This window comes from Diabrotica undecimpunctata, chromosome 6 (genome assembly GCF_040954645.1).
Source record: "Diabrotica undecimpunctata isolate CICGRU chromosome 6, icDiaUnde3, whole genome shotgun sequence".
Classification (NCBI taxonomy): domain Eukaryota; kingdom Metazoa; phylum Arthropoda; class Insecta; order Coleoptera; family Chrysomelidae; genus Diabrotica; species Diabrotica undecimpunctata.
Window position 1 is genome coordinate 117,996,800 of NC_092808.1, and position 24,935 is coordinate 118,021,734.

The 24,935-nt window shown below is 33.7% G+C and overlaps 1 protein-coding gene across 1 annotated transcript in view; it reads right to left on the minus strand.

The window, feature by feature from the left end:
• Window positions 1-24,935, minus strand: part of Cad86C (Cadherin 86C) — a 76,639-nt gene that overhangs the window by 7,602 nt on the left and 44,102 nt on the right. Inside the window, exons 4-6 of the mRNA XM_072536343.1 lie at window positions 16,073-16,381; window positions 13,975-14,953; window positions 8,414-8,855 (exon numbers count right to left, since the gene is read on the minus strand). Of these exons, the coding sequence (XP_072392444.1) occupies window positions 8,414-8,855; window positions 13,975-14,953; window positions 16,073-16,381 (1,730 nt within the window). The remainder of the gene's footprint in view (window positions 1-8,413; window positions 8,856-13,974; window positions 14,954-16,072; window positions 16,382-24,935) is intronic.

Genomic DNA, 24,935 nt, shown 5'->3' on the forward strand with positions numbered 1-24,935 from the left:
TGATGTGGCCACAATTAAAAATAGTCCATGGCAAGCCTCGACATTCCCAAAGCCAGGGAAGTGTAGAGAGAGCCAATAGGGATGTGCAAGAAATGATTGTTGCATGGATGGAAGATAATAAAACAAACAAGTGGGATGAGGGTTTATGTTTTTGCCAATTTCAAAAAAACAATAGTTTCCATCTTGGAATTAAGCAAAGTCCCTTTGAGGTGATGTTTGGTAGAAAACCCAAGTTAGGACTTGAGTCTGGTAGCCTACCAGTAGCTCTTAGTGTCAGTACGGAGGAAGAATTAGAGCAAGTCATTAGTTCAATGAATGTTGTGAAAAGTGGTGGGAAAACACTTTCTGAAGCTATATTAAACGAAAATGAGGTCCAAGTAGAATGTGCCATTGTTGAAGACTCATCACCAGATATGGAATTTATTGACTTGTGTCCCATGCCTGATTTAATATTAGAAAAAGAAAGCCAAGAAGATCCTGAGTCTACATCTACACCTGAATCTCAGCCAACTGTTGAAGTAGATGAATGTAACCAAATTTCTGCCATAAAAAGTAGTATTTCAAAAAACAAACATCTGGCAGTTATTGCTTTAGAAAAGCAAGCAAAAAAGATGAAAGCCAATAAAAAAAAAAATTTCCACCTATTGATGGAGGCTCTTCAGTTATTGTACCAGTGCCTTCTTTAGATAGGGGGAAAGGGGACCAGAGAAATATCCTAGGTGTTGTCTTAGACAATACTGATGGATTTTACAAAGTAGGAACTTCAAGTGGTATCCTGCCACAATTATTTTCAAGGAACCAAATTGCTCCTTGCAAGGCAATGTTTATGTCTAATACTGATGTTCCAAATACAGAATTGGCATTAAGAACTATAGTTAAGAAACAATCAAGGTTTGGTGGTCAAGGATTTATCAAATGCAATTGTAACAAGAAAAGTGTAGATGGAAAATGTCATTGCCGCATAAATGGACTTATATGTAACTCAAAGTGTCATTATTCACTTGATTGTTTAAATAAATAAAATAAAAGTTAAAGTTCTTTTTTATTTATATTTTATAATAAATTAATAGGATAATGGCATATATTAGTATTCAATTTTACTAAAGTTATTTTTTACTTTTATAGTGTTAGGTATGTATGCTCCATAACCAATTTGTTGTCAGTTTTTGAACCACTATTAAAGTGGAACAGGAAGTTTTGTTAAAGGTTACAATTTTGCTATGTCTTTAGTTAATTTAGTTCATAGTACATATTTTTATTTCAGTTTTGCATTGAAAATTTAAAACCTTTTATGAATTTCTCAGATTTCATTATTTCCTTTATATTGAATAATTTTATTCAATACTAGTGGAGCATTTATGTGGTAACCTGTGCATTACTTTCACTGATTTCCTAATTTTTACTGAATTTTTATATAACATTTGTCAGCATCCATCACTATCCTATTTCCTTGGTGCAAACTTTACACCATCCTAAAAATATGCATTGATTTATCTCACAATAGTTTTTCTTTTCGATGAACATAGTTTATAATATGTTATTGAATGTCAGATATTGAATATATAAATTTAATCTGCATATTTTAATTTTTTCTTCACTTTATATAATAATAAGATACTAGCACAAGAAAATAATATAAAGCAGTGGTGGAAATGATATTTTGAAAACTTATTAAATGTAGTGTCTGATACAGCAGCAGTAGTACAATTAGATACTGTCATGGCAATGGTACTTGACATTAGAAGGTAAGAAGTTAAACAGACCATAAAAACAGTTAAGAAAGGAAATCAAAAATAACTAGATAATATCTTTAGATACCATCTAAGGCATTAGATGAAAGTGAAATACATTAGCTCATAGGATTGTTCAAAAAAATTATGAAAACAGGACAAATATCAAATTAGTGGAGAAACAGCAAATTAAAGCCAGTTTACAAAAATAAAGAATTTATATAAGGTTGAATGCTCGAATAAATGAACTTTGATAAAATGAAAGGCAGATATCGAGCACACTTTTCTTAATTTAATCTTGCCCAAGTACTTTTGCTATCTAAAGCATCATCAGGGGCATTTTGTCAATTTTGAGCTATCCAACAAGTGCAGAATGTAATAAACATAAAACTGTACAAACACTACACTAAACAAGGACAAACAGTTTAAAATTACTTATTTAAAAATTGGTTAAAGCTACATTCTTGTGGCAACAGGAGAGAGAATGAGAGAATTCTCTCTCCTGTTGCCGACAAGAATGTAGCTTTAACCAATTTTTAAATAATTTTAAACTGTTTGTCCTTGTTTAGTGTAGTGTTTGTACAGTTTTATGTTTAATGTTATGTTTATTACATTCTGCACTTGTTGGCTAGCTCAAAATTGACAATTGAGGTACAATGCTAGAAGTGGACAATATTTTCCGAACAATGTTAGGATTGTCCAATTTCGGGCATTGCTCGTAACATATATATTTCAGGAATATGTCCAACAACTCTAATCCATGAGGCCATATCGAGAATACATCATCTACATATCTCCACTATACTATGGGTTTTAAATTTTGTTTAGAAATATGTAATATTTGTTTCAAAATCTTAGATAAATTCATCAACATTCAAAACAACAAACACATTGAGATCTATTCTGTCTAAAACTAAACCTAACAATGAACAAGAAAGAACAGTGAATTGTATTTATAAAATACTAAATCAAAGAAGCAGCTCTAATTATGCTAAATGAGACCAATTGCGTCGCAGAAAGCAATAAAAAAATATCAGGGTGAAAAGAATAAACTAAATATAAGACCATCTACTTACCATGTAGGGATCGTATCATGAGGTTTTTTCCTGTTTTTTTTTTTATCGTCATAATTTACTACAGAATCACTAACGGTAGAATTTTACTGTCATCATTGCATGTGATTGTCTTTTAAACAATGGATCACATGCTATGATTTTTTCTTACGGGTGCTTTCAAGTTAAAGTTGATTTCATGTAATAGAATGAACTATATTACAATAAAGTCGTCCCAGGAACGCAACTCAACAATATTAGCAATGCCATTTTAAAGTCGTCTACTTTAAAATGTATAATATTGAAGCATGTTTAAAATTTCTTTAAATTATTCCCCTTAGAAAATTACTTTCACGCCACCTGTGTCTATATATTTTGCTAGGAACCTTAAAAATAACCCAAAAGCAACGAGCGATTTGTCACGCCTTTTTTTAACAACGAAATAATTCGCCAAATGTTCGCTGCTCTTTTTAACTTTCATTTGTTAAATAGAAACCCTTCCTTGTAACAAAGAGATCATTTTCTATTGTCAAGTACCCTGCCTACCTTCTAAGAAAAGCAGAAGAGTTGGTTTTCGATGAAATTATAATTCCTGTCTGGAGAAAGTGGTTAGGTTACAAAAATGACTACACTAGCCTTGCCATTTAAGTATCATTTTCGCGTGGCACTCTTCGGCCAATACTCCCACTCTTTTTTTATCCTTAGCTTGTCTAAGAACAGAATTCGAATTCATTTCTCGAGTTGGTTCCTGTGGCAAGCGGTTTGTCTCCAGGAAACGGCGGTAAGTGTATTTTTATTTCACCCTTATCTATATATCTTCACACAGTGCTTCCTATATTAACTATTTTCTCTTTTGTCAAACAGACGTCTTCCAATTCGAAGAAACGAAGTCACTTCTGTTTGCCGTTCGTCTCTACGTTTCGTCTCTACTGTTCATCTCTACTGTTCGTCTCTACTATTCGTCTCTACTGTTCGTCTCTACTATTTACTACTACGTTCATTTTTACCATACCATAATGGCATTACAGCAGCTCATAAAAGAAATGTGAGCACACAAATCCTTCCCCAATGATTGGAATATTGACATATTGAAATACTTGCACCGCACATAAAAAAGGAGATATCTTTCAATGCTCTAACCAGAAAGGAATCACGCTTCTAAATACAGCGTATATAATATTCTACATTATACTATGCCACCGTATAGTGGGGGAGTGGTAGGAACACTGAGACACTAAACCTTCAATAAAAATAACTTTTTATTAAATGCTACTTTAAACTTATATTGTACCTCTATATTTGTTATATAAACAAGAACTAAAAAATCATGTCATTTTTTGATAAAAACTAAAGTTAACACCTCAAAAATATTAATAATAAAAATTACTAAATGTCTCACTATTCCTTTTAATCTAGGAACACTGAGACATAACAATTAACATAATTTTACGTTAAGACTGTCAAAGTTTATCATTATCAAATCATTTTTTTTACTTAAGACAAGACTTTGCCTACATAGTATGTCTTTGCTTAGAGTTAAATTCAACAAGCACATAATTCCCATTATTGGGACAGCGATCAAGATCTTAGAAACCAATATTGGTTCGGGATCTTCACCAATAAAATCCTCTTCTCCGCTGGAATCTTGTAATTCTATCTCATTTTTAACTTCCTCATCGGAATCACTATCTAATACGCGCCTAGTTACTTTTTTCTGTTTTGGTGTTTTTTCTTTAGATTTAATGTTCCATTTTTTCCGGGGTATCCGTAGCTATCATCGTCTTTTCTTTACGTTTTTTTGTTGCCCTCCCTAGATTTTCTTGTCGGAGCTTTAGGATAACTCTTAAAAACTGCTGGGCTAAGAAAGGTTTTCGTGGTATCAGTATTACATGGACCTGGATTTTTTACATCTAGAGATTCATTTATATTTTCAACAGCAGTTTTAACTACAAGTGGCCTGTCTTTCACAAAAAATCTTCTTCAGTGAAGACATGCCGATCAAATAGAAATATAGATTTTCGAAAAGCGCTTGTGATGACAATAACTGGCGTCATTGCTCGTGGATGTTCTATGCCCACACAGGCTGCTACGTTATAAATTGTAAATGTCTGACGGATGGTTCATCATCCATGCATTCACTGCAGGATTATAGAAAGTTTGAAATGGTTTTAGTAAGCCTACGTCTAACGGCTGTAATCTGTTCGTATAGTGTGGTGGTATAGTTAGGATTGTAACGCCATTAATTTTACATAAATCGATTGCCTCAATCGATAAATGACTTTGATGAATATCCATTAGAAAGAAAGAAGGGTTTTCTCTGGTACTACCAGTGTGCTTAATAAAATGCTTAAAAACTTGCACAAAGCACTCTGTATTCATCCAACCTGTTTTTGAAGCTAGTCCTAAAGTTCCAGGGCGACCCGTTTATCATACAATATTTAAAGTGTACTCTCGGGAAAACCAGAGCAGGAGGAATAGCTCCTTCAGATGCTCCAACAATACAGCATGTTGTTACGAGCGTTCCACGTTCGCCGCTTGTAGTCTCACCTGTCGTATACCTCTCTCTGCAAATACTTTTTGGGACTTTTGAAAGGTAACGGTTTCTGTCTCATCTAAATTATAGATTTGACTACCATCTCCAAACACCAGGAAACGCTTTAAGACAGTTTCAAGTTTACTGAAAAACGTTTCAACGTTAAATTTATTGAAACCGGTTGCCCTTGCAAGACTACAACCTTCTGGGGTCCGGAGGCATAAATTATTGGAATGACGTTTCTGAAATCCTTTCATCCAGGCAAGTGAAGCAATTTTTGATGTATGCCAGTTTGCTGGAACCACTATATTATTCTAGGACGGCTTCATATGACAGTTTTCGGGTATCTTCTCTTGATAGACCATAAAACATTTTAGAACATTTAATTATATATTCGCACAAGTCGTTCTCCTGTTCGATAGTAAAAAATTGTTTTACTTTGTAATTAGGGCAAAAACGGACGTTCTCGTCTTGTTGATGTTTTTTTTACATATCTGTGAACTGTTTGGAAAGATAGTCCTTTCATTCGTGCTGCTTGTCGTATAGAGGTGCCACCTTATACTAATTCAATAGCCTATCTCATCAGATCTTCAGAGAATCTTCCCATTTTCAGTTTTTTTTTTATTTTTTCTTGGCATTTTCTTTCTGTAAGAGAAATTATTTTGCAAATAATCTGGCTTATCTATACTATAACGGAACAGTGAGACAGTAAAGCAATCTGCTGTGTTGGCTCACTGTTCCATAAAAATTCGTTAATAAAAGTCGATTAAAAAAACTAATAGAATGTATACAAAAATCGTTTGTTTTAATTTAATTGTCCCGTAAAATGGTTTAACTTTTAGTTAAAATAAATTACCTTGTCTAAAAAACTTCAATTTCCGTGAAAACACCGGCCCCGTAGATACGGTATATTTACTACGACGCACTTTTCGAATGACCAGCGATAACTAAAACATTTCTTGTTAAATCTCAACGGTTTCTTGTTTGCTTCACTTTAAGGTGATAATAGGCATGTTCGTTTAGTTCTACCGGATAATACCAAACGTAGTAAGCTCTACCGGGCTCTACTGAGTTTGTCTCCGTGTTCCGACAGTCTCAGTGTTCCGACAGTCTCACTGTACCTACTTCTCCCCTACCATCCCTTTTTTTGTGTCGTGCTTGTTTTTAAGCGTTGGCTATCATCGTATTAACAAGCTGATGAAATGTTTCTCGATCGGCAGCTAGATGAAATAATTCCTCGACCGTTTAACCTGTCCATTGTCTAATGTTACACAGTCAGGACAGTTGCTTTCTTCAGACCCAACGTTTTCCTATGATTTTGCACTGAATGGAATCAACCGAAGTAAGCGATATTTAGGTCCTCTCATTATATGGCTGTAATATTGGACCTTTACTATTTTAATGATGTTAATCAATTCTCGCTCTTTGTACATGGTCTCTAGCACACGTTCGTTAGATTTTTTATTATATTTACCTTAATAGAAGCGGTCTGATTATAGTAAAGCTTTTTGAGCAATCTAATGTCATACGTGTCCAGACCAACTGAGTCCAAGCATTGAAAATAGTAGTGTATGTGGCATTTTATCAAAGGCTTTTTCGAAATCTATAAAACATACGTAAATATTTTTCCTAAACTCAATGCTCTTTTATAAGAGTATTGGCTTGTAAAAAAGATCCTCCCGAGTACCCATACTGTTTAGTAAACCAAACTGCTCATTACCAGTTATCCCCTCACAAAGTTTATATATGCGACAATGCAATACTTTCATAAACATTTTGGGCGTGTTATTCATTAAACTGAAAAGTCGATAGTCGCTACACTGTCTGGCATTCCTTTTCTTGGGAATCATCTAATAGTGTAACAATTCTGCAGGTATTTCGTCCGGACCAGAAGCTTTCCTTCGTTTCACTTGGTCAATGGTCTTCTGAACTTCTGAGATTAGAATCGGTGGGCCAGTATCTCGGTTAGATGTTACTTATTGGTTGATTCTTTGGTCATCTTTAAATAATTTTATTATGTAATTTTCCCATTCGGCGCATCGCTCTTTAATATCACTTAAAATTTTACCACCAGAGTCTTGTAATATATTTTACATGTAAATTCTACTTATGCCTGTTAATTCTTTTAGTTTTTTATGTAAATGTAAACTGTCGTGTCGTTACTCCAGTTTTTCAATTTCTAAACAGGATATTCTTGTAGCGTACCATATGCAGAACAAATAATCGTAAAGTACAAAGGTGGTTTCATAGGTGGTAAATCGACAATTCCTCAGATTGCAACCATAAAACAATTCTAGGAAAAAACACTGAAATAAGGTATAGATACTCACCACATATTTGTAGACTACAAGGCAGCCTACGACTATGTAAATAGAAGAGATATATTTAGGACAATAAAAGAGTTAGTAGTACTAAATCAGTTGGAAAATTTAATAAAACTAACCTTTGAAAAATTAAATGTAGAATACGAATCCAGAGAGAACAGTCTTAACGTGTTAAAACGAATAATTGGCTGCACCAGGTAGACCCTCTGCTTGTATGCGATTTAATCTGGTTCTGGAGAAAATGATACGTGTGCTACATATCGTAACCACTGGTTAAATATACAACAAATCAGTGCAAATCCTTGTCTATGCTTATGATATCAATATTGTTGAAACAACAAAAACTCTGTACGAGAGGCGGATTTAGCACTAAAATAAGCTACTACATTGGGTTCAATAATACACCAACAAAGCGAAGTACAACCACATGCAACCACAAATGCTACGGACCTTTGTTATAGAAAACAACGTCATAAAACAAATGATACAATGTTAAAACTTTGCAAGACAAATACGCAACGAGAAAACTCTAGAACCCAAGCCAACGAAATGAGATTTCTCAGAAGTAAGAAACGCATTACAAGGCAAAAAAAATACATGATCAGATCTAAATACGTAATTAATCAATAAAAAATAAAATACTATAGAACAATGGATAAAAATCAACTAAAAATAAATATTATTTATACAAGGAGTAGAGGATTAGAAATATTTTAAGAAATAAAAAATTATTAAACCCTTATATATAAATAAACTGTTATAAATGTAACTTACCTCATGCCGTCTTAAAGATTCTGCTTCAACATCTTGATCAGGTGTCCACGCTTCTTTCCTACCAAACCATTCTGCAACTTGTACCGACTTACTATCTCTACCTTCACCTGCTCCAATAATACGAACTTTCTCTACTTTTTCAACACTTGGAGTTTCTTTTCTGTTCCTGTAAAATGTATAGTAATGGTACAAGGGACAAGGCCTACATAAACAACAGATCAACATTATTAGAATGGCAAGTAAGAGAAGGACTAAGAAGAGAATAAGAAGCCACGTGAGATTTGTGCTGCTACTTTCTTGTATTTTGATAATTTCACGTTCTTTTTCTTTTTCTACTTCTTTTACTCGATGTTCTTCAACTTTTTGATTTATAATTTTCGTAATTTCATCTAGATCGACAACAGATCCCTTCGAAAATGTTACAGTTGCTTCTACGACGCTCCTAAAAATTAACTCATATATAATTTGAAGTTTATAATAAAAAAATCACATAAAAAGCAATAAATTTATTGTTAATCAAAAAATTAATAACATGTAATTTAAGAAGCAATTTCAGTCTGGTCTCACAATCTAAACTTGCTAATGGCTTTTAGACGCACAAATTACTATCTACCACGTTTACAGCTAGATACTCTATTTCTTAATTATTTCATTATTCATCATTCAAATATTGCCGCGCTCTAACGAGCACATTAGCTGGAACATTAACCACAGACACTTCTGTCATCTTTATATTTAAAAACCTGTAAGATTTTAATTGTGGTTAGGAATATTTAACATTGTGATCCGAAGGAACCGAATTCAATTTACAGAATAAACGTGAACCGGAGAAAATCAGTCCAATCTATCCCATATTTCCAAGCTAACTCCAATCTCAACACCCTAAGACGAAGAACAACATGAAGAAGATGGAGACGATTACAAAATTTTTGAAAACATGAATATTTTCTCCTCTGGGAAGGGGGATGTAATGAAATTATAATTCCGTCAATCAAATATTGCCGCGCTCTACTGAGCACATTAGCTACAAGCACTTCTGTCATCTTTATATATAAAAACCTGTAAGATTTTATTTATGGATAGAAATGTTTACCACTGTGATTTGGTGACATCAAATGTCGTTTCTTTAATTTCAGAAACTCTAGGAAATATAAATCAATCCTTATTTTTTCTTTATTGCGAAAACCCTGATCTTCTCGTTGGATGCGAATATTGTAAACAAGGAGCGTTCAAATTAACCCAGAGTATACAAAAATCCTCACGATCTCACTCATATTCATGATCTGAAAATAGATCAAACATTTTATCAACCAGGAACTAGGTACCACCCTGTGAAATGACGTGTACGGAGGGGTACTGAGGCTACAGATTCCAAGGGGATGCCCTCTTGTAGCTTATGCTAATGGTCTTTCACTGGTTGCGAAGACGACTCATAAAACGGACATGGCTAATGCGACTAACACAGTCCTGCGTCGTATTAGTAGGTTCATCAGCTAGCACCTTAGAAAATTGAGGTGCTAGCTGTAGATCTAGTTGTTTATTGAGTGGTAAGACTACACTACTTTTGTGCTGTGAGATGCAACGGTACAGTCTCAGAAGGATTCGAAGTGAAAAAAAGTGTTCGCCAAGGAGACCCGTTGTCTACATTGCTATTCAATATAGTTCTAGAAAAAATTGTAAGGATTAGTGGGATAAATAGGTCCGGAACTATTTTATACAAGGAGCACCAATGCTTAGCATACACTGATGATGTGGTTCTCATTGCAAGAAATGGAAAAGAACTATCAAATATAACAAAAAGACTGATTCGGGAAAGCTCTAAAATGGGACTGAAAGTTAATATTAATAAATCGAAGTACATGGAGATCTCGAGCAAAAAAGGAATAAGCACCAGGGGATCCTTTAAATTGGAGGTAGAGAATGGATCAGTTGTAGAATTCAAGAAGGTGGATGAATATATGTACTTAGGTACTCTTATTGATCAGACAGACAGACATGTAAGGAAGAAACTGAAATCAACCTGAGACTGACCAAGAGCAACAGGTGTGCTGGAGCCATGAGCAAAATAATTATGGCCAAAGATATATCTCGTAATACAAAAATAAGAGTATACAAAACTATAATTAGACCCACAATGCTATACGCTGCCGAGACATGGACTATAAACAAAACCGTACAGAACACATTGGAAGCATGGGAAAGAAAGATACTTCGCAGAATATTTGGTGAAAAAGTAGTAGAGGGAGAATGGAGAAGACGAACTAATGCAGAAGTGTATCAGTTGTATGCTAACCCTACAATATCAAAAGTGGTGAAAAAACGTAGACTAGAATGGCTCGGCCATCTAGAAAGAATGCAAGGTAATAGACTAGTCAAGAATATTGCTTGGAGAGTACCTGAGAGCAAAAAAAAGAGAGGTAGACCAAGAAAGAAATGGAGAGATGTAGTGATGGAAGATGTCAGAGAGATGGGAATCAGAGATTGGAAGCTGTTAGCTAAGAATGGAAAACGATGTAAATTATCCATCCAGCAATGGGCCTAAAAGGCCTGTTAACGCTGTACATACATACAAGACCACTACTATGGAACGTTCTTTAAGGTTTTAGCTGGAACATGGTTAATCCGGCACTACCCTGGGATCTTTCGGCCTAGTGTCCTACTCGACCGGAAGATGCCAGGGTATCTTGCTCCGTGACGTTAGTCTACGACGATGTCTAAAAAATATTTCCCTCACCGTTGCCAGCCACAATTCAATGGATACTTTCTTAGGCTCCTACTAGAGTCTGGCAACAGGGCAATTAAAAGAAAGGTACTCTAGACATGCCCATAAGTGCTGAATTGGTTCCTCTCTTCCTACAGTCTAGCTGAATTCTCGGTGAACTAAATCAACTTGTAGCCTTAGAAACTATTTTCGGTTATATTCTACAAGGGCGAGTCTCTGCGGCTCTTTCAAATTGTTACTTCACGTCTTTACATACGTTTATGAAGGTTAACATAAGCCTTCTTTTACAAAAGTTTTGAAAAGTCGGAAACATATCTAAACCTGCTATTTTGTCCTAGGACGATCAAGTTTGTGAGGAGAGTCAACAGTCAGATTTTGTTTTTCTCTACTGTCTCGACAACCCAACCCTCTTTTTTGCGATACTTATTCTCAGGCATATCGTCATTTTTGTATGCTAGAGAATCGTTTCAGGAAAATGCCGAATTCAAAGAGAAATATGCTGAGTTTGTAGCGTTTTAAAATTTATAATACGTCCCTGTTCGTTTATCTCGTCAGTACGCATAAAGATTGCCATAAAATCTGTTTTTGTCTTTTAAGAAAATCCTTAATGCGTAAATAACGCTGGATATATTTTTTGTCTATGTGTACTTTCAAATTCCATAACCTTTTGTTACAAAGTCAGGTAGAACTCCGGTTTAAAAACTACGTGCTAATTTGTTAATTTGAATTATGTTTTATCTATTTCGACAAGTTTTTTGTCGCCTAGAGGATTATATTTCATGATGCCCCCTAATATAAAAAAGAGTTTATTTGTCTTTCGTCGTTAAAACGCAATAAATTGGAATATTTAAAAGGTTTTTTTGTCGCTTAGAGCGAGGGTCCGAGTGACATTTGTTTGTTTAAGTCTTGTAAACACAAGGGGAAGAGTTATTTTATGGCGTGGAATTTGTAAAATTTAACGCAAATAGGGGGTCGACATTTAAGTTCCAAGCAGGGCAGACGTGCTAGAATGGAGTCAAGCGATAGATCTGAGACAGAAAAGATGTTTGAGTAATTAGGAATCGCGAGTCGATTAAATTTTTTTGTGTTATGTCTTAAGACCGGTTAAGGTGATAATACTCTTTGCATAATGGCAGCTTAGAACAGAGTAATCACCATAAGATTTGTGCACCGGAACTGAAGAAATTTTGTAAAATGAGTATATAGGATGTCCCCGTCGTCAGCTTGATTCCTCCACCAAGTTCCTGTTTCAATCGTCCCTGCGTATGGAAATGATTTCCTTTTGTTCAAGTTGAGAGTTTTGTCCTTTGCAGCTCCAATCCCAGAGATAGTAGCAAGTTTTTTCTTTGAAGTTAAGTGAAATTAAGGTAACAATTAACATTTTAAATTTTAAAGTAAAGACAGACTTTTTTTTGATAATTATTAATAATTGCTTTCATTAAAAGGATTTGTAGTAATTGATAAATTGTAAATTTTATGGTTTAACTTAGCTGCCATTTTAATTGTTTTTTTTTAATTTAATGTTAACATATGACAGCTAGCTTTATTTGTTTCAATATTTATTTGTTTTGTTTGTTTAAAAAAAAAGGTTAATCTCTTTGCGGTAACATTTTTAAGTTTTTGTAATATCTCCATTCCCTTTGTAAACGGACACATGTAAGTTTTTTTATTCTGTATTTGGCAACTATTTATATAGTATATTTTTTGTGCCATTTATATGTTTGATAACTGTTTGTTAGAGACACAAATAAATGTTTAATTTATTGCTCCAACCATTTTGTTTATTTTAGTTTAGAAAAGTCTCCTAACCTTTTTTTGTTTGTTTACTTTTTAGGAAGGAAGAGCCCTTTTCTTCTTTCCTCCAGCAAGTTTAGGATCCTTCAAAGCGGCGCCCTTTTTCTAAATTGCTAGAAGCCTTTCCTGGTTGTTTTATTTGCCCAGTTGCCCAGGAGATTTGTGTAAGTACCCCTTTATTTCATTTTTTTTTTGTAGAGACCCCAATCTGACACCCTTTTCGTTCACTTATCCACGACCCCAGCTCTCCAGCAACCCCCTGAGTGCCGTTCGCATACGTTTCGAATTATTTTGCTTGCCCTATCTTCGCCCCCATAGTTTCTGTCCCCTATTTCCACCCCAATGTTCGTACCCTGAGGTAGGCAAAATATATTCGTTACAAGTTCATGACCGATTTTATTAAATCCCAACATATGATACCAGTTTCCGAATAAAATTTTAAATTGTTTACGTCGTAACTTTATAGTTGTGTCTCTAAATGTACTTTATATACTGGTCTTAAGCTTCAAAAGGACATCTCTTCTCTATTACTTAATTTTTGATATTTTCGTTACTGCTTCAATTGCGATATAAAGCAAATGTATCGACAAATTAATGTAAACAAAGAATTTAAGAGATCGAATTCTTCTAATTCTGCTAATTCAGTAGAGTCGCGTTTTCCTTCTCACATGCTTAACGTGACTTTTTATATTGACAACGGTTTTTTAACAAGTGATTCGCTTGCATCTACTCGCTCTCTGCAGCTAGAGCTCATTTAACTTTTGAAGCTCGGTGGTTTTGAGCTAGCCAAATGGGGCAGCAACCATCCTAGTCTACTTCAAGGTTTTGGCTCAGATATTATGAAATCTTGTTCGTTTGACAAAGAGGAACCTTCTGTTATTAAGGTGCAAGGCCTAAAATGGGACTTTATTTTTCGGACTAATGGGACTGATATGATTCTGACTTGACTATGACTTTTCTTATTCTTACTATTCCTTTGACAAACCTAAAGCAATGTTAAAAATAGATATATTTGTTAGGTTGTAGTATTAAAAATCGAACTTACCTGTCTTTATCATCATCATGAGTTACATATGTTGCTCCAGGCTCGTAGCCAGTATAAGGTCTAATTCGATCAATTGCAACTTTCCCACCTGTTAAAGTTCTTAAAGTATCTGCTATAATCAATTTATCAGGATTTGAACCGGGCACTATAAATACCATTTTCCGAGATTGTCCTTCTGGTGGATATACCCTAATTTCAGATTCGTTGTACAACCTAGGTATCCCTCCGTCCCATGCTCTTGCTCTTAAAGTTACTATATCATCGATATCGTATGTTTTTGTTACTAATAGTTCACCAGAGGCTTCATCGATATAAAGATTTTCTGGTAGGTTTATAACTTCATAATGTATTTCGTTGTTTGGGGAAGAAATATCTTTATCTGTAGCTTTAATGAAAGCAGGAGAGGTAAAACCTGTTCTATCCGGTTTTAATATGAATTCGTAAACTTCTTTCTCAAAAATTGGTGGATTGTCGTTAATATCTACTAGTTTTATTTCAACAGTACTGTTAGCTTTAAGTCCTTGACCATTATCGTCAGCAGCTTCTACTTTTAGTGTTATTAGTGGTGTAACTTCAGCATCCAATTTAACGCTGTCGGCTACAGTGATCAATCCTGTATCTGAATCTAAGTTAAAAAGTTCACTCCCTTTGCCAGTGAGCTTCGTATATTGAATTTTACTGTTTGGGTTTGTATCAACATCAACTGCTTCTACTACAAGAATGTGGGTACCGACTTTAGCATGTTCCTGAACAGTACCATAATATTTATCTTTCGAGAACTTCGGTGGATTGTCATTCACATCATTTAGAAGCACTGTTAACTTTGCTTTGGCGGTATAATTTCCAGCACTTAACTCTTTAGCAATAATGTAACATTCAACTGATTGTCTTTCATCATAATCTAAATATTTGGGGTTTCTCACGGATATTTGAAACTTTGTATTACTTTCCACGACTTTAGGATTGATTTCAAAGGTACCTAAAATAACATAATAGTGTATTAAACTTTATATTAACTAAATCAGTGATTATCAACCTGTGGGGCGCGCCCTCCTAGGGGGGCGCGGTATTATTAATGGGGGAGCGTGAGCCTTTTCGAAAAAAACATCAACAACATTGACTAATTTACTAAAATCAAAGCAAACCAAAATTCTTACAAAATAAAAAATAAAATACACATGAACACTGATATAACAGGTATAATTATTATAAAGAGCACTGAACACTAAATTATGAACAAGTTTAAGTATAAATCAGTGACTTCCTTGAGCTTGTTTTGTAGAGCAAAGTTTATCGAAACTGGGTGTAATATTAGAAATAGACGTTCTTAGTTCTTTTTCTATATTTAGCTGCGATCTATATTTGGTCTTCAAAGCAGCCACCGCAGAAAATCCTGTTTCGCAAAGGTAGGATGTTGAAAACGGCAATAGTATACGGAACGCTCTGGTTTTCAGTGCAGAAAACTCATCATTTACTCCTGCACAAACTTCAAAGAGAGATTTATTATTAAACTGTTTCTTGATTTCATCATTTGCCGTGAAGTCAATGAAGGTTTCTTCTTTGGCAGTAGAGAGCCCTTCCGGTGTAATTTGGAACGGATTCCTAACCCACTCTACGTATTAATTTGTCGCCGGCAAAAAAATATCTTTTAAAATTTTTAGTCATCATCGCTAAATGATTTTCAATGGTTACAAAAACAACTTTCAGGTGTTGTTCTTCAACCTTGTAAGTTTTAATACATTCATCCACATTTGCAAACATTTCTAGGTTTTTTTGCTTTAAAAAAAAGTGGAATCCTGTATTTTCATAAAATATATTGAGATTTAAATATTAATTTACACAAAAACATATATTATTGAGATTATTGACTTCAAGTCCATAAATATCAAAAAATATGTAATTTACAATCATCGATATAGATGTTTACAATGTATGCAAAAAAATAAAATAGTTAATGTATAGTCATCACATGTCATAAAAAATAGCCTAAGAACCATATTATAAAAATAGATATCAGAGAAATATAAGAAAGGGTAATACTGATAAATTGAGTTTTTTGAATTTCGTACTAGTTCAACTCAGAAATAAATAACCTTACCATTATTATTCAGTAATTCCAGTGTAACCACATCTCCAGGTTGAATCGAAATTTCAGCTTGTGGAAGATCTAGCACAGTTCCTATTGGTGAATTTTCATCCAGCAGAGTGTTGTACTCAATAGCTCCAAAAGTAGGTGTGCCAGCAGTAACACCGGGTGGGATTAAAGCCAACTGAACTGTAGTGGATTGTGCTGGAGCTTCTTTTGGATTCGATCTAACTTCTTCTGCCACTACTGTTAGAAGTATCGGCTGACCGGTGTGCGATATTGAAAGAATCTCTGACAACGGACGAGCCAGCCGAAGTTCGCCTAAAAAGACAGGTATTGTAACATTTTTTATTTTTCTATTTTTAATTATTTCTCAACATACGACGTTACTGAGTGTCCGCGTGCTTTGCAATTTTTAAACGATACTTTGATACATTTTAAAATCGTAACAAATATTTGTGTCGAGGGTAACGACTATAGAAAAGTTTATCCGTTAAAACCGCGGAAGGTAAATGTTTAACGCCCGATTAGACATACACGACTTTCTCTTATAAGTCTTAGTGCTTTTTTCTTACATCAATGGGATTAAAAGTTGACATGTGTTCTAACTAGTAACTTTCTGAAGTGAAAATCTTTACTTCTAGTTGAGTTTTTGAGGGAACAAGACGTGTTTTCTCTGTCGGTTTGTTTGATTTTGCTATGTTACACCTGTATGTTGTCTGGATAAGCTTGAAGGTTGCCGGATCTTTATCAAATTCAAGATTATATCTTTGTCCGCCTGTCGAATTAATATTAAGTATTAGAGTAATTAAAGAAGATTGCACGAACTTCACTTTACTACAGAAATTGCATTTTAATTACCACAGTGCCGAAATTTAATTTGATTAAAATAGTTCCGGTTTTTATTTGGTTCGCAACAAAGACTTTTTCGACTTACTGACAAATACCGTCAATTATTAATCATAGTGTAAGAGTTAAATTAAATTATTAGGTTTAGACTTTCCCCTAACTCGAGTTAAGTCGTAATCCAGAAAGACTGAATTTTTTGTTTATTTGATTTTTAATTAACGGTAACCATATCTTTACTTATCAAATAAGATACTATTTATTTTTGCATTTAATTGTATATTGGAGAATTGTAAAAGTCTGTTTATTTGTTTTATTTTTATTTGAATTTGAACCGTTGGTTGTAGTAAATTTTTTATCTGTTTTATTTTTATTTGCATTTCAACATTGTTCTGAAGCTATTTTCTTGTGGTATTTTAAAGTAATTACTATTTTATTGGGAATAAGCCACAATTGAAAGTTAAAATAAGTTTATTGACATTTCAATCTCCACTTCGGAAATCGGTCTCAAAATACAAACATTAATAAATTAAACAAATTTTGTTTTTTGTTATTTGATGAAAAATTTTTCTGATAATTTAATTTTATCTGACTCATCTATATTGACAATTCAGACATGCATTATACATTTTAAAGTAGACGACTTTAAAATGATATTGCCAATATTGCTGTGTTGCGTTCCTGTGATGACTTTATTGTAAGATAGTTCATTTGATTACATGAAATTAAGTTTAACTCGAGAATATCCACCAGAAAAAATCATAACATGTAATTTGTCTTTAAAAAGACAACCACATGCCATTATGACAGTAAAAATCTCCTGTTAGTGATACCATAGTAAATCATGAGGAAAAAACTAGGAAAAAAACCTCATAATAATATCCCAACATGGTAAGTGTTTGTTGTTACATTTAGTTTACTCTCAATAAACACCAAATTCTGATTTTATATATTTGTTATTTAAAAAACAACATAAATGATGTATCCTCGATATGTTACTGGCTTACTAATAGTGGTATTTTCTTTTTATTAACTTCCTCTTTTAATATGCTGAGGAATTTGGTCATTTAGCATACATAATAGCATACATAAACATAATTGGCCTGATTTAGTATAATTTGAGCTGCTTCTTTGATTTTCTCTTTTTACCATCTGTTTCTTTTAGGACTATATTTGAATCATTCCATTGAAACCTATGTTCATTTTCCCATTCGTGTTTACATATTTGAGATCTATCAAATTCTCTTTTTTTAATATAAGATTGATGTTCAGTTATTCTAACATTTAATGACCTCGACGTTTCACCTAAATAAAACTGATCGCATTTACAAGGTATTTTATAAATACAATTACTTGTTCTTTCTTGTTCATGGTTAGGTTTAGTTTTAGAAAAAATAGATCTCAATATGTTTGTTGTTTTGAATGTTGTTAAAATGTTGAATTTATTTCCTATCTTTTTAAGTTTTTCTGATAATCCTTTTATGTATGGTATTGATATTTTCCTCGTATTATTCCTTGTGTATGCTGTAGGATCTCGTTCTAAGTTGTTCTGTTTTATTCTGTCGATTGTTCGAAAAATCCCTACCGGGATTTCGGGAAAAATTTCCTATTTATAAAAGATAAAGGGTTATCATTTTTTGATTAAACAGATATTAACAAAGTTTTTCGTCTTTAGAACAAGTAATTTGGCTCTATGGTAAACATGGTAAATGTTATTGTCTGTTTTTGTATACTGTTTCGTATTATCGAACGAACCATTTTTAATTTTTTTTCGTCTTTCTTCCAATGCATTTTTCTGCTGCTTCTGTAATAGTCCTTTTTATGGAGTGCCATTTCTGATCTAAATCTTTTCCTTTAATTTTCATCGAGTTCCAAACTCTGCCACATCAATCTGATAGCCACATACCATCTTTCGATTTTCATTTGCTTATCTATTTTTGTATTAAGATTAGGATTCTGAGCTTGTCCTTTTTAAGAAAATGGTCTGTGTGGTTAATCATCTCATACTTATTACGCTGCTAGTATGCCTCCTATCAATCTTTTGACTTATAAAAAATATCTTTGTATTAATTTCTTACCAATAAACCATCTATCTATCAATTAATACATGAACTCTTTGATTATTTGCACTTTTATCGTCCTTTGGTAAACAGGTTGCAAACTGGTCGCAAAATCATTCAAACGTGATCCATTATTACTGATATTGTCATGTAAGCTATGTTTCCTGTCTTTATCGATATTACGTACTAATCTTGGCTTACTTTTGCAGTTAAATCGCCTAATACTTTTGATGTCATAATTGAGGACTTCTGTATATAATTGATTTGAACAGTCGTAGAATTCCTTTTTGTTATCATCTGATGCGCCGTGGGTTGGCTCATAAATTGACCCACCTATCCCTATTTTTTATTACAGTCTTTCGTTAGTAATATTCGTTTAGTAGAAGTATCATGTGCGGATCGCCGGTCTGTAACAAAACCTCCATTTTGAGGACGTTTTCTTAATTTCTATAGTCTGACAAAAATTAAATGAAACTATAAATCATAAATCACGCGTCATAAGTGGTCAAAAGTAGCTGAAATCACGTGTCTTCCATGCATTTTCGGAAATTTTGAATTCGATCATTGGCGGCGCGTAAGGTTTGCTTGTCATTATGCTAAATTCATTACTAAATTTAGTACTAAAAATATTGTATCTACAAATTAGATGCGCGCGCTGATTCAGTACTAAAAATTAGAGCATGTTCTAATTTATTGTACTAAAAATGATGAAATATTAACTAAAAGTGAAGTTATTCTCAATTGGTCTTAACAATGTAACAAATAAAGAAATTATTATTCATTCGTAAAAAGTTTTGATATGCGAAAGGGTATTCTACTAATGGTTCTTCATTCAACCTATTTAATATTTCTTTGCATAAATGCTTGTTTTAAGAAGTTTATGATTTTTTTTCTTAAGCATCATTATTACAATTGAAGCTACTGCACATAATTTTAACTTGTTTTTCATCATTATTTACCTGTGTGTTTTGTTTACTCTAATCATAACAAACTTTATTGTTATGTTATGAATACAAAATTAGTAAAGCGCTTGCCTACATGCGAATTAAAATTAAAATAGTTGCAAACACAAACACACATTTTTCATACTAAATCGACTCGCGCAACTGACTAATATTTTTAGTACTGAAATCAGTACTGAAATTAGTAAAATGGCAAGCGGACCTAAGAAAATATGTTTCCTTGCTAGCTAGTCACTTTACATTGTAACAATAGAATATTATATTTCTGTTTATAATAATAAAAATACCGTAAACAGGGGTAACTTTGCCCCTGCCAGGGTAACTTTGCTCCATTACTAAAAATAGTTTCATTTTAATTTACCTATGAATTAAAAACCGTCTTCACAAAACGCGCGTCGCCGTTTTACTGGTTGCCTATTGACAAAGTCTCCCCATGTGCAGCATCGACTTGCTCTTCCATTTACATGCCTACAGCGAGTCGAGAAGGTGGTGGTGTAAAAACTTCGGTAAAAACTACGTATAAAATTTGGTGTGTGTAGAAAGTTGTGCTATTATCTCACAAGTAAGTATTTGTGTATGCGTTAAGTGTATACTGTTTATCAACTTTTTTACTAAATTGTGACTTATAAATAAACAAATGATAAACTTTTCTTTTTCTAACCTAATTTTACAAATTATCAGGTGACTCGGGGTAACTTTGCTCCAAAAAAGTGGCGCAAAGTTACCCCAAATCCCCGAAATATATATTATGTTTAATATATATTTTTGTTACAGATATGCCTAGAACACCTAAAACAGTACTAGAATCACGGCGCTATGCTGACTATAGACAAGAAACCCTACAAGAGTGTTTAAATGAAATAAGAAGAGGTGAAATCTCACACAGAAGAGCAGAAGAAAAATATAAGATTCCAAGAAGGACCATTTTAAATAAACTGAAAGGGAAACATTCCAAAACGCCAGGGAGGCAAAACGTAATTACTCCCGGCGAAGAAAACCAATTTGTCAATTGCCTGATTTATATGGGAGAGTATGGGTTCCCTACTAACGCAAGGGAACTGAAAAACATTATCAAAAATTATTTAAACCGTTGTGGAAGAGATGTCAAAATTTTCAAGGATAACTTCCCTGGAGAGGATTTGATCAAAAAAATTATGGTGAGACATCCTGAAATTTCCCTACGTTTTGCAGAAAATATTAAACGTGTACGAGCAGGAGTTGATGAAAACATATTGAGAAGCTTTTTCGAAAATCTGGCAGTCGAGTTAGGCGGCGTTGCTCCAACAAATATATGGAATTGTGATGAAACTAATCTCACTGTTGATCCCGGCAAAAAGAAAGTCATTGTCAAGAGAGGTTGCAAGTATCCAGAACTAATTAGAAACGCTTCAAAGACCTCTCTGTCCATTATGTTCTGTGGAAACGGCAAAGGTGAACTTTTACCATCCTATGTTAATTACCGGGCTGATAAAATGTGGACTACTTGGGCTGAGAATGGGCCAAAAGGATGCCGTTACAACGCTAGCAGTTCCGGATGGTTGGAAGCAAATATTTTTGCAGATTGGCTTGAATTCCAGTTGGTACCTATGTTTAGGAAGCTGAATGGTAAAAAGGTATTACTATACGACAACCTCTCTTCACATATTACAGTACATGCACTTCAACTCTGTCGTGAAAACGACAATCATTTAATTTGTCTGCCTCCAAACAGTACACATTTGACGCAACCTCTAGACGTGGCTTTCTTTCGGCCCCTAAAAATAGCCTGACGAAAAATTTTGTCAGTTTTGAAAAGTACTGAAGATGGCATCCGCGACACTAATATACAGAAGCAACACTTTCCTCCATTTTTGTCAAAGGTGATGGACTTGCTTGGTCCACAAATCAAATCTAATTTAGAGGAAGGGTTTCGAAAATGCGGAATATTTCCCCTGAATGTTGAGGAAGTACTCAGCCGAATATGTTGCCTTCTTTTTTAGTTTTTTTTGCACAAATAATATTTTTGGAGCAAGGTTAATATAAGCAACCCATTAGCTTTGCTCCAACTATATGTTACTATACAAAATTTCATGCTTTTATGAGGTGGAGCAAAGTTACCCCACACTATAGGTAACTTTGCTCCACTTTTTATTAAAAAAAAATATGTAATTAATTATTTTTAGAATAAAAAATACCATACAATAATTACATTGTATACCTTCTTCATCAGTTATTAAAAAAAAACATAATACTAGTAGAAAGTTTATACACTTTTCCTCGCAATTCCTTTAATAACTCCTAAAAGTGGAGCAAAGTTACCCCAGTTTACGGTAATACGTTAGATCTATATAATATTTTATAAAATAAGTTTTCATTCACATTAACCCTGTAACCGTCACACCTTAAATTCATTGAAATAAAATTCTAAAAATTCGTGTGAGTGTTTTTTAAACGACTATGAACGTATTGATGGTGTTGGTATATGCAATTTTTGTATAAAAAGTGGAGTTTGAAAATGTTGCCCTCAAGTAACATTGTCCATTAGTGGTATAATGAGAACGTTGCTCCAAAGCAACAGTAACAGTTTGAGGTTAAAATTTTTGTATTGTGTAAACGAGGGATCACCACTAACAAAATTTTTTAGGGCTTACAATATGTAAAAAAAAACTACAGAAATAAGCAAACATGAACTTTAATACTTACTCAGTTACATGAAAAAAACAAAGATTAAAATTTATGGAGAGTTATGAAAATTAAAAAAACAATTCTTGGCCGGTGAAAAACATAGTCTTATGTCACATTTTTGACACAGAATTGTCGTGTAGCCATTCTTGCAAAATCGACATCTTCCTTTTGGTCCATAGATAGGCCAGTGTCCTACGTTATCTTTCCTAGTGATGTTATGTGGTCGACTTTTCGTAGGAGTTACAATTTTTTCGACCGTCTCGTTCAGTGAAGGGCGCCCTTTTTTTTAATTTTACCTGTTTGGTAAAAAGATTCAGCTATGTCCATTTAAAATTTTTTTAAAGGTATTGATTTTACTTTTAGCTCAGCACAATGATGTTTATATACTAGCCAGGCGTTGACAACACATATATCTAAAAGATATGTAAAAATACCATAGTACCATTGTCTAGCCCTACTATGACTGCGGTATAATTCTAAAAGAGAATTAGCTTTATCTACACCTCTCATGTGTCGGTTATACTGTTTTATTATGGCAGGGCAAGGAACATCAGCTTTTTGTTTGGAATGTTTATCATATCGCTTTATAAAAGTTACAGCCTCGATTCCACAACGAGTACTACCTAATAACACACATTTGTTATCATGCCATTTTACCAGAATTATCCCCTTGTGAAAGTCAGATTTATAGACATAGGAGCCTCTAGGTCGCTTTTGCATAATTTTGTCAGCTTCTAATGGACAACCGGCAATTCTGTCTGCTCTAAATGTTCCTAAGCTCTGAATTCCAAAGTTAGTTTTTAAATATGAAAGCAATGAAAGGCTGCTAAAATAATTGTCAAAAAATACTACCGTCTCTTCTGGATTTGGAATGGTTTTACACAATGCAACAACAATACCGGAACCAACACCTAACTCTTTTTCTACATCTAACAATTCGTTAGAGATACCTGCTAACCGGTCAAACGTAAACGCACCGTGATAAGCTATGAAGTCTGTGATGATACCAGAAACAGTTGCTTTTACAAACAATTTGAAACCCCATTTGTGTGGTTTATTTTTTATATATTGTCTAAGATTGCCTGCAAACGTACCTTTGTAAGGAATCATAGTCTCATCCACAGAATATTGATTGCCCATGTGGAACTTCTGACAATTTTTTCTAATTTTTCTATTAGAGGCCTTATTTTGAAAAATCGGTTTTTAGTATTGGGGGATAATTGAGAATTATCAGCAAAATGTAAGTACCTTCTAATTTTAGCAAAACGTCGTAAAGGCATAATATCTGCTATTTTGTCAATTCGAGTATTCCTGGCCCAATAATCACTTATAGCAGGCAACTTTATAATGCTCATAGTAAAAGTTATGGAAATATATTCTGTAAGTTCTGCATTAGATAGTTGTAGAGAACAACCTGTTTTTTCAGTCGAATAAATATTAGTTTGGTGCACAATATCAGCCATTATGTTTAAGGAGAAAAACTGTGTGAAATATTCCAGTGGTGATAAAATTTCAGTTATTTCAGATGGAGGTAAATCTGGAACATCATTTGTAGGTATGTCTTCTTCTGACCAAGAATATGTTACTACTGGTTTCTTTCCTTTTTTTCATTTTCTTGGGTTGTGACTCTTCTAAAGCTATTTCTTCCTGCTCAATATCAGATTCTTCTATTACTAACTCCATATATTTATTTCTACTCGTTTGCATTTCATAATATTCATCTCCTGAATCTGCAGCTAAACATTTATCAAAATGCATACCTTCGACGTCGTCATCATCAGATATACTTTCTGTATCTGATACATCTGCCCGAACAGGAACTACGTAGCTCGATTTGTTTCCATAAAACGTAATAGGAGGGATATCCATATTTCTGAAAACAAAATTGATGTTATTACTATTACCACTTAGCGTCAACGTTGATTCTAAGCAACATTCTTTTTATGCGAAATTTTTGCTAAAACTTCTCAAAATAGAAAGTAACTGTATCTTTTAGATTATAAATACACCTTTCCTAAATATATTCTAAAAATATTACAGCAAAATACCTGTTTTTACTTACCGATTTGTTTATATTTAACTGTCAACGTCGGCACTACAACACTGCTGTTGAAATCTCACAGTCGAACTGATGTTTAATAAGTTAAAATAGTTTAATACAGGTGGCGCACATACCGGAACCATAGACGAACGGTTGTCGCTTGCATACCACACCGTTCTATTGTGGTAGGAAATTTTTAAGTTTAAAGTCAACGTTGCTTGAGAGCATCAAGCGCGCTTACAGGGTTAATAATATGTAGACTGAGCGGATGTGCGGAAGTCGACTATATACATAGAGATATA